A 13,398-nucleotide genomic window follows, 5' to 3' on the forward strand; every position below is an offset into this window, starting at 1 on the left:
ATAGATTGTGACAGTGGGAGACAACTCCGAGATGCTACTCGTTTGAATGCAAGTTGTTGTTATGAAGTTGTAAAAGGACTCAGAACTAACAAATCCCAGTTGTGTCACGGTTCACTCTCTGCAACTCTGCTTGGAAGCTAAAAGCCATGAAAGTCAGAACTGAACTAGCTGAGCATAGACTACAATACATCTGAGGCTCACTGGTTATGCATGCTTTCACAAAAACTACAAGCAAGAGTTTACAGGCATATATGTTGATTTACAGAGAATAATGGAACAGACTGCCAGGAAATGGTGGAGTTGGAGAATGATGGCAAGTTTAAGATGGCAAAGGATTAATCTGTTTGGCAAAAGAAGGAATAAAAAGGGATATGGAAACAAAGTATTAGATGATATTTTGCCGATGTTTGGGCACGGCTTGATCGATGCAATGATCTGTTACCGCTGGTGCAGTCCTACGTTCCATAAAAAGTGAGGTTCAGGGCCAGAGGACTCAATAAAAGATAATGGGATTCTTCTTTATTGTGGATCATTTTTTTTGCAGGTTTCCTTGTGGTCACAACAGTGTCAATTAACTTGTGGGTGAGCTTCATTGTGATGAGTTATAAAATCTCAAGAGACATTATTTTGTAGTTGTGTAGAGTAAAAAAAAGGAAGCAATACACAGGGCTTTCTGGCTTTCTGAAGTTATCCTAACAATGCTGATCAATGTTTTTAGTATTGAATACTATTATATTTTACCCACTATCCAGTAAAAATGTTGCAACAACTTCAACAGAATTTCCAGACAGCGATGAAGGTAAACAGTGACGAGGAGAGGAATATGCATTCCCCGGCCTTTGGATGAGACGTTAAACTGAGGCCCTGTCTGCCTGTTCACTTGGATGTTAAAGATCTCATGTCTCCATTTGAAAAGAAAAGGGAGTTTCAGTGCTTCTGGTCGAACAATCCCCCTTCCACAATGAAATTGATCATTCACATCATGGCTGTTTGTGGCACATTGATGTGTGCAAATTGACTGCTGTGTTTGCCTACAAACTACACAGTCACTGCACTTTACAATATATCCTGTTTTTGAGATGTCCTCTGAAAGGCACTGTATCAAATGTATGGATTATTATTGCTATTATTATTATCATTAAGGCATGGCTCACGCCACTAATTGTCAGACACCCAGTCTAATGTTGCCTTTATAAAGTTAGAAATGAAAATTGTTAAGCTATTTATGGGCTGGGTATGCACAATGCAAAAGCTGTGTACTTACACACTTGCACTGTGGGCATATTCCAAAACTGGTAATATTTCTTTCCTCCCAACTATTTTCAAGTTTGCAGAAAAAAATACCTTGTAAGGAAGTTACGGGAACTGTAAACTCTTGATTTGAATGTGTTGAATCATAAAAATCCTTTTACTTTATGATCAAATACCAAGCAGATTTGGGATGATTAACAATAGATGTCTTGCGTTACACACACAGTCATGGTCCCGATTTTCAGACCGTATCCAGCACTTGGACTGCAGTGTGGGTGAAGATTGCCTGCAGCTGGATCTGTGTTTCTCTCTACATCTGGACACTGTTGGCTCCCCTGGTTCTGGCCAAGCTAGATGATTTTGAAGAACACAGTATAACATGGATGAGTGAAGTAAAATAGAAGATAATGGACTTGGAAAGGTAGCTCATTTTCACAGGCATTGCTTTCTGAAGCATGTCGTAGTATGTACTGACTCGACCCCAGCGTGGATTTGAATGAGATGGGCTTATGTCAATTTTTTCTCAAATGTTTGTTGTTTATCTAAGTTGGCATTGGAAGAAGAATTGTGGCTAATGATTTAAACCATGGTTAAATCAGCCAGTTGAACCTCTGTGGGTCTACATGTCTGATCATGATGAGGTTCAGCGAGGCAGTAATAGATGCCATGAAAATATAGCAGTTGCTATCACAGCCCGGGATGATTGAAAGATCTTTATAAAGAAAGTTCTTAGAGAGCACAGAAAATAATGAACCGAACCTAGTGAATGGAAAGAAAATGTACATAGATTGATATTAAGTATTTAGGCATTTGCACAATACACGGCCTGAGGTTCTTATGACCGATCTCTGCTTCACTCAGGCCTGTAATAATCCCCTCAGGGCCAGTAATGACCATAATGCCCTCCAAAATCATGTTATGGTTATATTAGCCGATACATAATATATAAATAGGAATTCTAACTCATCGCAACGCTTTTAGATAATTGAATTGTTATAGTTTGTACTTTATTTCATGCTATCATCGTAAAGATATTCAGATTTAACTAAAAACAGCATAAAACGAATGACAATAATGCTTATTTCATAAATTTAAAGCTGGCAGGTCCCACTTATAATGCTAAACCCCTTGATGTAAAGGGTTAATAGCCACAGGCGTAATACTTTCTGATCTGCCATGAAAATCTAAATGAGGAATGTATGAGATCTTTGTGCTTGACATTAACCAGGTCTCCAAACATCCATATGGAGGCAATATCTAAAATATTAGACTTATTTATGAGATTCTATTGTTTATTATATCTGTCATCAGAATAGAACACTAGAGCTCATTTTGTTACAGTTCTGTCACTGCGATACTACAGCACATGGAGAAGATTGAAATGTTTTTTGTATCAAAGGATTATTCTCTCCCTCACCATTTGAGTAGGCATACCCCCTCAAGACCTGCTTGTATCTCTTTTTGTCTGCCTGTAGGTGTACAAGACCTATCCTTTTGAACGCTTTTTAGAGCAACTTTTAGCCCCCAACCCTCCTCGGCTCCCCCTTCCTCCCCCGCAGTTCGGTCTCCCAGCTTGTTGGGTGCAGTGCTTTGAGACGACCTGCTGACGTGAAAGGTGAGCTATAAATGCAAATTGATTTTGCTGTACAAGAGTAGCCCAGGATGACTTCCCCTGAGTCACTAGTGGATGCATCAATGTCTTTTACCACCACCAAATTGATAGGACTCATGCCTCTGGGTCAGATGGTTGTGGATTAAAGTCCCAAAGGGTTAGACTGACACCAGTGCAATATTGAAGAAATTGATACTGCAATACTGCAATGTTGAAGGTTGAGAACTCATTTTCCTGGTTCTTCAGGTGGAGATGACTCTCAAGTGTTTTACATATCAAAAGATTATCTTTACCCACCCCCCACACAATTAGAGCAGACTTGCAATACCCTTTCAAGGCCTCTTTTTGTCCGTTTGTTGGTGTGATGAGTGTAACATTATACTGGAGAAAAAACTTGATATTCTGGTTGAGCACAGGGCGTGATCATGTCAGATGGTTATCAATGCTATTAGCTGGATTAGCTGTAAATGACTTGGTCATTTCTTGATTATCTTTCCAGTGATTACGGGAAAGGTAGGAAAGGGAGGTTGAGACTAGGACTAGGATACTGGAGTCATTTAATAAACAGCTTGATGGATGGGAGGGCGGGTGTTCTGGAGGGATGAGATCAGATGGGCCAGAGGGCTTTTTTCATCTGAACCAGTCTTGTGATCTTGTGAGTGGCACATGTGAGAATGTTATGAAATGTATATGACCGCAAAGTGATGTTAAGAAAATGTGAATTGTAACATTAAATAAATATTGGTTTCAGAATAAAAGTTTTTTTCAAATATCGTAATGCTGCATATTCTGAATGTAAATTTTCTTTTTAATCAGAACCAGATCAACACATGGCTCCGGTTGAATCATGTTGCATATTACAGTCAGCTACTCACACGTAAGGTCAGGTACAGAATATGGACTGAGTACATGCAAGGGATACGTACATAGTGGATTGTCTATCTCAAGACCTACCGCTTTGATTTGGTTATCTATCCCCTCCCCACCACTCGGCTCCCACTCACACCACCAGCTCGGTTGCCCAGCCAGTACTGTTAAGCGCTTTGGGTTGTCCTCCCAAATTGAAAGACACTATAGAATTGTGAATTGGTATTGGATTAGAATTGACTCAGAGAGTAACGCATAAGGAAAGGGATTGGCACTGAATGTAGATAGTCTATCAGGATTACAAATTCCTTTGAGGATCTTGGACAGCCAAACGTTGGGTTTGATGCTTAGAAAAGGAAAACGATGCAGCAAAACAGTACCTCCTTCAGGAGGGAAAGCAAGATATTTCCATGGTGTATGGTGGTTTTATATTTTGTAGTGACTTTAAAAGGGACAACATTTTATGTTGCATTTAATGTTAATGAAATCTTCTATACCAATTTAACTTGAGGCTAACACTCAACTCACTTTCAACACTCATATTTCTAATTTTCATTGGGTGACGTTCTCTATTTTTAGTGCACTTTACTACTGTGGTATGTAGATTTAATGTGGTTTTCCCATTAAAAATATAATTTCTCAAAGCACACACGGTCTCACCCCTTAAAATTGCTCTTTCTCAGTAAGGTCTGCAGTGTTTACAAATAGGTTCTGGCCAAATGGTGAAGCTGGTTGTCCAGACTGCTTTACAATATTAAAATTTTAAAGAGAAATGCCATCCATATGGTCATTCTGAGGACCGTATCTGTAGCTTGGTTAATGCTGAATGTTGTATAAGACAGATATCCTAATTATATTATCACAGACTGGTTTATTATAGAAGTTCCAATATTTCCATCTAGAGGGTCTGAATACGAATCCATTGGCAGGCTATGCTCGATGGAAGATAATTGTCATTTTCTTACCTTAGCTGTCAGAACTGTCCAGAACCAACGTGTCCTGCAAAGTGTGCTTTGAATTGGTTGGTGGCAAAGCTGTGTCACCACCAACTCAGGCTTAAACCTGTTAGAGGATTGTGTGGGGGAAGGAGAGGTAGACAGTGGGGGTGGGGGTGGGGGGGTGAAGAAATCTTGTCAGGAAGGAGAATATAATACCCTCTGCACCTTTATTAATGAAACCCAGATAAGAAATGATAAGAAAATTAATAAATGAATAAATCAAGCTAAAGTAAACATTACTATTGAGAATAGTTTTTTTTACAAAGAATTACATAATTTTCCTTCACTTCACCCTTCCGTAATAATTTTGGCATGCAGGCAGACTGTGAGATAACTACCTCTTCTACTGAGGAATGAAATCTTATCATTAGCCGATTCAGCTCAGTAAAGAAAGTAATACTTCCTTTGTACTGTGGTTTTTACTTTGGAAAAACAAATCACTTTCCATTTCAAACTGAAATATGTGGCACTATACAACCAATGTGATGAATGCTTTGATTTAACTTTGGAGTGTAAGGTATTTTCAGGCAGATTCCAGTATTAGACACATTTATTAGCACTCAGTATGTCAATTTTTCATGCTTACTTGTCATCTGTGCAGCAGTGCATAAATCAAAACTAGACGGAAGCAGACACTAACAAGATATAATTATTGTAGTGTCTTTGCTATTTGCAGAAAAATACAATTTTATAGCTTTACATTACTGCAAATGCGATCTTATTTTACATAATGATACCATAATCCACTATTCTCCTGAACAATTAAAAAAAACATGCTTCTGATATCCAATTTTTATCTTATTCTCTTTCTTTTTCATTTTGTTCCTCCCTATGTCCGAAGAGACAGAACAGTGCAGATCAATTTACAATCCGTGTCTTGATTATTATTACAGGTTTTATATTGCATTTGTGTCAAAACCTAAGATTTTGATTTAAACCATTGGTTAATATATATCTACCAAGGCGTAAATCACAGTGTTCCTTCATTGTCTCTTGCTCGAGTATGCTGGGAAGAGCACAATAAATTCAAAATAGAAAAAAAAACTTTTGTTAATATTATAATGCAATCAAGCCATGTGGAGATCTATGTAGAATTAATATTCATCATACAATCAAATGTCAAAGAATTATTGTAAAACATTGCAATTCATCTATTACATCGTTTTGCTAAGCGACACATCCCCACACAAGATAGTGATGAGGGGATGCTTATGGAAGCCAGCTGGAAGTATCAAATGGGGCTCTGAATAATTAAAGAAATGGACTGCATTACTGTTACAAGCTGCAAATGCCAGCAACCCGCAGAAATCGAGCATTTTTGAAGAAAGTCAATACAAAATAACCTGAGAGATTAAATTTTCATTTTAATTATACAGATGTGAACCAGATCGCAGTAATATTAGAATTATATTAAGGGCCGTGATGGGTATGTGTTGTGTATAATAACAGACAGTTATAATAATGTAGAAAATGTCCCTTTAGAGGCAAAGCACTCTTTATCCCTCTCTGAATATTTACCCCAAAGGGACAAAACAGCAATTATTTTCTGAAAGCAGATCATCACATTGTCTCACAATGTTTTGATGAAAAGCAGATTGTGCCTGGGTTGCCTGTCTTTCCCACTGCCACACTAATTTAGAACTGCTTCAGCTCTGCCATGACAGATATCCTAGGCGGGATCTTCCTGTAATAGCTTGTGTTGAGATCTGTTGACAGTGGCAATTCCTCATAAAGTTAGTGCCAAGGTTTGAGCTGAGTTCCTTGGCAGATTCACCCATCACCGCTCTGCCTCATTCAGATGCAGTATTTCTGTGGACTGCAGAAGTGGTTTCTATCCTCCAATTGCTGGAGTAGAGTGGGGTAGGCAGGTACCTTCAGTGTACAAGGCAAAGTAGGCCATTCAAGGATTAGTTAATTGTCACTCACCAACTAAAGAAATTGATGATTTGCTTTGAGGCAGAAATAAAAAAAATGCAAATGCTGGAGATCTGAAACAAGATTTATTCTCCCACAGTCCTATCTGAAAAGAGAAGGAAGTTTCTCCCAGTGTCTTGGTCATAAAATCCCCCAAATAAACTTGGGTACTCACTTCATGGCTGTTTTTGAGACATTGCAAACTTGCAACTGAATATACCTGTACTATAGACCTAACTTTACAGTGTATCCTGTGAAGCACTTTGAGACGTCTCAACGTTGTGATAAGGTGCTATATCAAATGCAAGGATTATTATTATTATTTAAGCATGAAAGTTGATACAACTTCCCTTTTGGTTCTGGTGGGATCATGTTATGTACAAAATGCCTGCCACATTTGCCCACAAAATAAGTCACTGTTATTGACAGGAATTATGGTGAAGCTCTCGGAGACTTTGACATGATTAATAAATAATAAATAATCCTTGCATTTGATATAGTGCCTTACCAAGTCTTCGAGACGTCTCAAAGCGCTTCACAGAATATACTATAAAGGGAATTGACTGTATATTTTGTGAGTGAAATGCAACAGCCAATTCCACACAGCTGTTAAGGACAAAAAAATGGGTGTATGTTTGTGGGGGTGGTGGGGGGAGGTCCAATTACTTTTTCGTTACCCGCTTTATGAAGTAAAAGTCCAACAGTATAGAAAGAAATGATTTGCATGTTTTTAACATTCTTTCTAAAAGTTGGATGATACAAATATAAAACCGGAGCAGTCTCTCTGATCACATGGCAGGCTGACTGATGCACAGAAGCAGACCAGTCTCTTCATCTTGCCAGCGTGGCAGGTTGGTGTGCTGGGACGTTGCTGCTTTAATTGCCATATCTTTAACGTTGGATTTGTCACTTGGCCTCTCCTTCAACGTCAGTCCCTGCTCTGCAGATACATATCCAGCAAATCATCCAAAACTTCTGTTGTTTTCTGTGTTTTCTTCCCCGTATTTGTTTTGCTCTTTTTGCCTTACCCGCTTTACTTTTAGTTACATGTCTTTAACGGTGACTTTCATTGGGGGCAGGGATCCTTCCCACCCCGGCTCCTGTTAATTCTGTAAGTCAAAGCCCTATCAGACAGGGTATCCTTAGGACAGCGAGAAGCTTGCAAGACAGCGCTCTCAATGGCAAGCCAAGTGGTTTTGGCTGGTTAAACTCCAACAGTTACTCCAACGTACACTCTGGGGATCTCAGTCCTCGTCTCTTGCCAGTGTGAGCCTAATACACTCCGGAATTAGGTAAGCAGCGGAGCATTCCCTCCATGGTCTAGTTTGGATACTTTAAGCATAGTGATGGGTTTCCTCATGTGTCCGACACCCAACTGCCCAAACAAACATCACAGTAACTTTGAATCGTGCGACAGCAAACACAATAACCCTTTATCACAACTGCAGGCAACTTGACCGAGAAAATCTTGAGGTTAAGTATCCCATTAAACTATACAAACATATTCTTAAATTGCAGGCATCCAATTAACTCCATCTCTCTTTGTTTTCTCGACATCTGCACTAAATTAGAAAGTTAGCAAACAAGCAGAGTCCCGCTGAGAAACCTTCTCAAGGATTTAATCATTCAATAATGTTTGCTTGTGACCAGGAAAAAACAAGCCCCACCCATCTCTGTGCCCTGTTAATACCACGTTATTCATCACTGGGCCCTGTTAATACCACATTACTGAGTTTCACACCCAGCCTTGTAATGTTAGGGAGGGCGGTAACCTGGCATAGCATCATACCTAGTCTTGTCCGGTGCCTGATTACCAACTTGTGCCCATCCTTCTTGAGGGGGCGGGGAGATAAGCAGGGTCTCCTTAGGTTGAGCTGGCTCAAAGGTATCAATGGACTATCAGAATCAAGTTAATCATCTGCGGTGGTCCCGGTTGACTGCTTTCTGAGCCAGGCGAGTCCCAACACACTATTGGTGACACCAGCCTGGGCTCCTTTTAACCCTGCAACAACAACAACAAGATTACAGTTAATCCAAAGTCCGACCAGGTAGGGTGGTCCCAGTTGGACAAGCAGCAGGAGGGTTGCCAGGTATGCTCTCAATAGCAAGCTATGTGGTATTAGGTGGTTTAACTCTAGCAGTACGTCAACACACACGAATGGAGCAAAAAGATTGAAAAAATGATGGTTGAGCCAACAAAATTAATATTTACTTTTTATTTAAATTAATTAATTGTACTTTGAGTTCTGTATGTATATGGTCATTATCACAGTGATTGGTGTGATTATGAGTGTTACAGTATGTGTTGAAAATGTATAAAACTGGTGATAGAGAAAAACCTGCAGTTGTCTAAAGGTTAAACTATTGAAACGTTGCTAGCTCACAACATGCTGAATAACTGCATACTTCACCCGGTGTTACATACGCCCAGTGATCTGGTATTATTCATATTAGATTTAATTAAAGATGGTGCAGAGAGTAAGCTTTTATTATAACGCTGTGAGCAGACCTGGTCTACATTCGGTTTCAGCACTGAATAACAAAGTAAATTATCACCACGAGGGTGCGCTATTGCACTGTGCAAATAATCTGATTTGCGAATTTACATTTAATAAGAAATTCTTGATGGGTTTACGTGGGATAAATAACAATGGGTACAGTGAGCTTCCGCTGATGTTTCTTAATGATGGCACATGGTGTCTGGCTCGGTAGACACTAACATTAGGAAAGTAAAGAATAATAAAGGTAATTGTGATGGAATAATACTTGCTCCATATCCCTACCTACAAGATCAATACCTAGGATAAGAAGGCTCAATTTGTAAACGTTTCACCCAATGTCCTGGCCAACAATCCCCCAAATAGAACTGGTCATTCACTTCATGGCTTTTGTGGGACACTGCTGTGTGCAAATTGGTTGCACAAATAAACAATCACTACACTTTACAGTAAGCCCTATGAAGCGCTTTGAGACATCCTCCCGAATGAAAGGCGCCGTATCAAATGCAAGCATTTTTTTTTATTGCATTACTTTTATTGTGGTATGTTACTTTGACACATTTGAACGCGTAATAAGATGCAAGGATTATTTTTTATTTTAAAATTAAAACTTTAATTGAAACTGGAATGAAAAATACACATTTAAATACAACTGCACGAGTGTATTGCTCCCAATCTCTTCGCTTCACATTGAGCTCTGGCTTCTGTGTGATCCAATAAACCCCCCCCCCCAATAAACTGATATCTTCTGTCTCATATTTAACAGGAAACTGTAAATGAGGAAAATGGGAATAGAGGGTTAAAACAAGAGGTTGGATAGGAGGAGAGGAGGCTTGTGTCAATTACAAACACTGATGGACCAGTTGTGCTGAACTGCCTGCTTGCTGTAATATTGCCTGTAATTCTGTATATGTTGTTATAGTCTCATTGAAGATACCCTTATATTTTGCTGCCCTTTCCTAAACCCATGATTATTAACAAGAATATATTTCATCAACTATGGTAAAATTGACAAGCTGTAATATGTAACCCTTTTTCCCTTTTATGTTTTTTATCATCAATATCTTAGCCACCAAAAACTTTCACAATTTGCTAGTTATCCCTCTTCTGAATTGTAATATTCCTTTGTTGCACAAGGGCTAGCCACGTGACGACCACTGCTAAACTCACCTTTGAACTACGCATTTCAAAGCATGCGATAATACTCTGAGTATTCTGACACAACTCTGTATTGAGACATGGTCTGTGGACTCTCCTAGTAACACACCTCTGTGTTGTCTATGGAGTGTGTATGACCAGAAATATCTTTTGGTGATTGTTATTTTTCTTCAATTATGTTAAAAAACCTTTATTTTCATATCTGCCAACTAATGGGCGAAAAAATTATTTCAATTAAAGTGGAAATACAATTTTAATTAGCTAATTTAAATAAATGCACATTGCATAATTTAAGGGCTTTCCTTAAGAAGCGGATATTTCAGAGAAGCTGTGGCCAGGCATTATTTATTTCAGCTCTTAATTCCAGTCAGCAAGAATGCGATGAGCTAAAGCTCACTGAACTGACAATTCAAAGGCAATTAGAAAATTAATGCACTATTTAACCTTTATAGCAGCTGAGACACACTGACATTTGAGGCCAATGAGAATGCATTTGGCATGTGAAAAAAAATCATTGGCGTGTTTCAAAATTTCCAGCGCTCACTGGATTTCAGTCACATTGCACACAGCATCCTATTGTTTAGTGTTTCATATACAGCCACATGACAACCCTAAAATGCTCGGTTGCTAAATACTGCAAACTAAAAGCAGTTTAAAACAGCTGAGAAACGAAACAAATTTACTTACTTCTCCCAAGAATTGAATGTGGTCGTCAACCATTAGTTATCACAACCAAAATGCACGTTGATGTTTTCTGTAGAAACCTGGTCAATGATTTCCTGTTAACCTTTTATATAAAGCATTTTAACTTTGTCTGAACTGGTTAAAGTGACTATGACATTAATTCCGGACATTCAGCCTCCTCAGTTTATCATGGATCAACTGATTCAATCATCGGGTGAACCCACATTCAATAAAGACAACATGGTGTAAGAAATATCAATAAGAGTCTATAAGAGCATGTTGCCCATTCCCTTGAATTGATTTTTTTCCTGTTGCTGCTCTCAAGGCTGTTTCAAGAAACGATTGTTTTAAGTGTTGTAACACTGGTATGACTTCAATCCATCTGTTCCTCCCTGGTATTTGTGGGAAGTCTAACACTGGTGAAGTCTGAACCTGGGGTTAGGGTCTCCCTGAGGTGCAACCTAGAGGTCTACATTCCTGCCACAGTAAAGAGGATTATTTACCCTCGCTCCCTTCCTCCCTCCCCATTCTTAAAGTCCAAATCAAGACTTACCTCTTTCCCCCTCTCCATCTCCTCCAGCTCCCATCCCTCGGCTCAAATGCCCAGACTCTATATAAAGTGCTTTGAGACATCCTCCTGACGTGAAAGGTGCTGTATAAATTGTATATATTGTGTTTTCCTTGAGGCTTACAGAGGTCTCTTCTCTGGATTAAATTTAGAATAAGCAGCATTAATGGGATTCATAAACCATTACCACACAGTAACAGGCCATTTGGTCTATTAAGTCTGCACTGATGTTTTTCTTTCCACATGAGCCACCTCATCAAACTCTTCTCTCTCTCCCTCCCAGTCTGCTTCAAAGTTCCTCCTCTTCATGTCTGTGTATTTCACTCTACTTTACCAAGGGAAGCCCTGGATTCCTGCCAGAAAACCTCAGATCCATTTAAAGAGAGCAATACAACATACAGTAGACTAAATTCTTCCTCTCCTTTACTTATCTCATGCTTAAACATTAGTTTTTCCTTGGAACTAACACCTCTTCTCGGGATCAGTCATGTCACTCTTCTCTCTATTGTCTCCAATCGCTGCAGATATATAATAATAATAATCCTTGCATTTGATATAGCAACTCGTCACACAGTCAAGACTTTGTAGGATTTTACTGTGAAGTGCAGTGACTGTATCTGTAGGCAAACGATTTGTCCTACAAACAGCCATGAAATAAATGACTACATTTATATTTCAAATAATAATAATCCTTGCATTTGATATAACGCATTATTACATTGTTGAGACATCTCAAATAAATATTAATATTATATGTTGTTAAAAATTCATTACAGTCACAGATCTTTCCCAGTTCATATACCTGGGACATCCTCCCGATGTGAAAGGTGCTCTATAAATGTAATTTTGTCGTTATTGTTGTTGTTGTTGTGAGATAGATTATTTCTACTCCACAATAGTGAACAAACTCTCCAAGTATCCTGAAGTGAAAAATTTCATGAACAGAAAAGTCACGGTCAGCTTTGCATCTAGACTGGAGTCCTTGACAAAAAGTGTGGGTCATCACCATCATTGAAAGCTTACCTGACTGGCCTGTGTCAATCGATAATGATTATCCTGTTCAGACTTTAAAATCTTAGCCTCCCAGCAGACTGTAAAGATAAGGGCTGGTTCTCAGTGTGCAATCGAGACTTTAATAGTAGAATCCCAATAAAATGGTTATAAAGAGTTTGTAAATATCCCTGGTAAATGGAGGTCTGAGTTTGGTATCATTGTGCGCACTCTCAATAACCTTTACCACTTGTACATTAGGGTATTATGAGCACGAAAGCTGCCAGCTATTGCTGTATATTGCTAGCAGATTAAGGGTTATGAACGAGCTGTAACTCTTCGTTCCTTCTTCTCTCAGAGATGACTTGCCAGGGAGCTGCAGAGGCACTGCGAGATACTCTGACAGCTTTGTCAGTGCTGCAGAAGGAAGCCCATGATTAAGGGGGCTAAGAAACAACAGCTCTGTGCTGTGATGCAGCCATTTATATATTTAAATGGCCACATGCCTGCTGAGACGAGGTTTATTTGAATGATGAACGGGGCTGTTTTGCTTGTAGGCAAAGTTTAAGTTTTTATAGCTGTCAAGTAAAGGGCATTAAAAGATCTAGCATCATCCAATAAAGTGACAGAATGAGCTTGTTGGGATGAATGGCCTTCCCTTCTCCTACCATCTGACACTGAGACACATTCTGATAAATTATAGAATCATAGAATGCTACAGCACAGAATTCAGTTGTTGTGTGTGTTGAAAATGAATACCGTCTTTTTAAGGTAATTTATTTCAAACAAAATAATTGGTTTGCAGTACATTTGGGTTTGGGTTACTTAAGAGGTCTGGCTTTGTAGGGATGTTTTAAG

The 13,398-nt window shown here is 38.9% G+C and overlaps 1 protein-coding gene across 1 annotated transcript in view; it reads left to right on the plus strand.

Moving 5' to 3' along the window:
- The window catches only part of LOC103180774 (serine incorporator 1-like), a 60,181-nt gene extending 47,200 nt beyond the window's left edge, over positions 1–12,981 (plus strand). The window contains exon 9 of the mRNA XM_007896811.1: positions 12,899–12,981. Coding sequence (XP_007895002.1) covers positions 12,899–12,981 — 83 coding nt within the window. The remainder of the gene's footprint in view (positions 1–12,898) is intronic.
- Positions 12,982–13,398: the final 417 nt, after the last annotated feature.

Source organism: Callorhinchus milii, unplaced genomic scaffold, assembly GCF_018977255.1.
Source record: "Callorhinchus milii isolate IMCB2004 unplaced genomic scaffold, IMCB_Cmil_1.0 Scaffold2, whole genome shotgun sequence".
Taxonomy (NCBI): Eukaryota; Metazoa; Chordata; class Chondrichthyes; order Chimaeriformes; family Callorhinchidae; genus Callorhinchus; species Callorhinchus milii.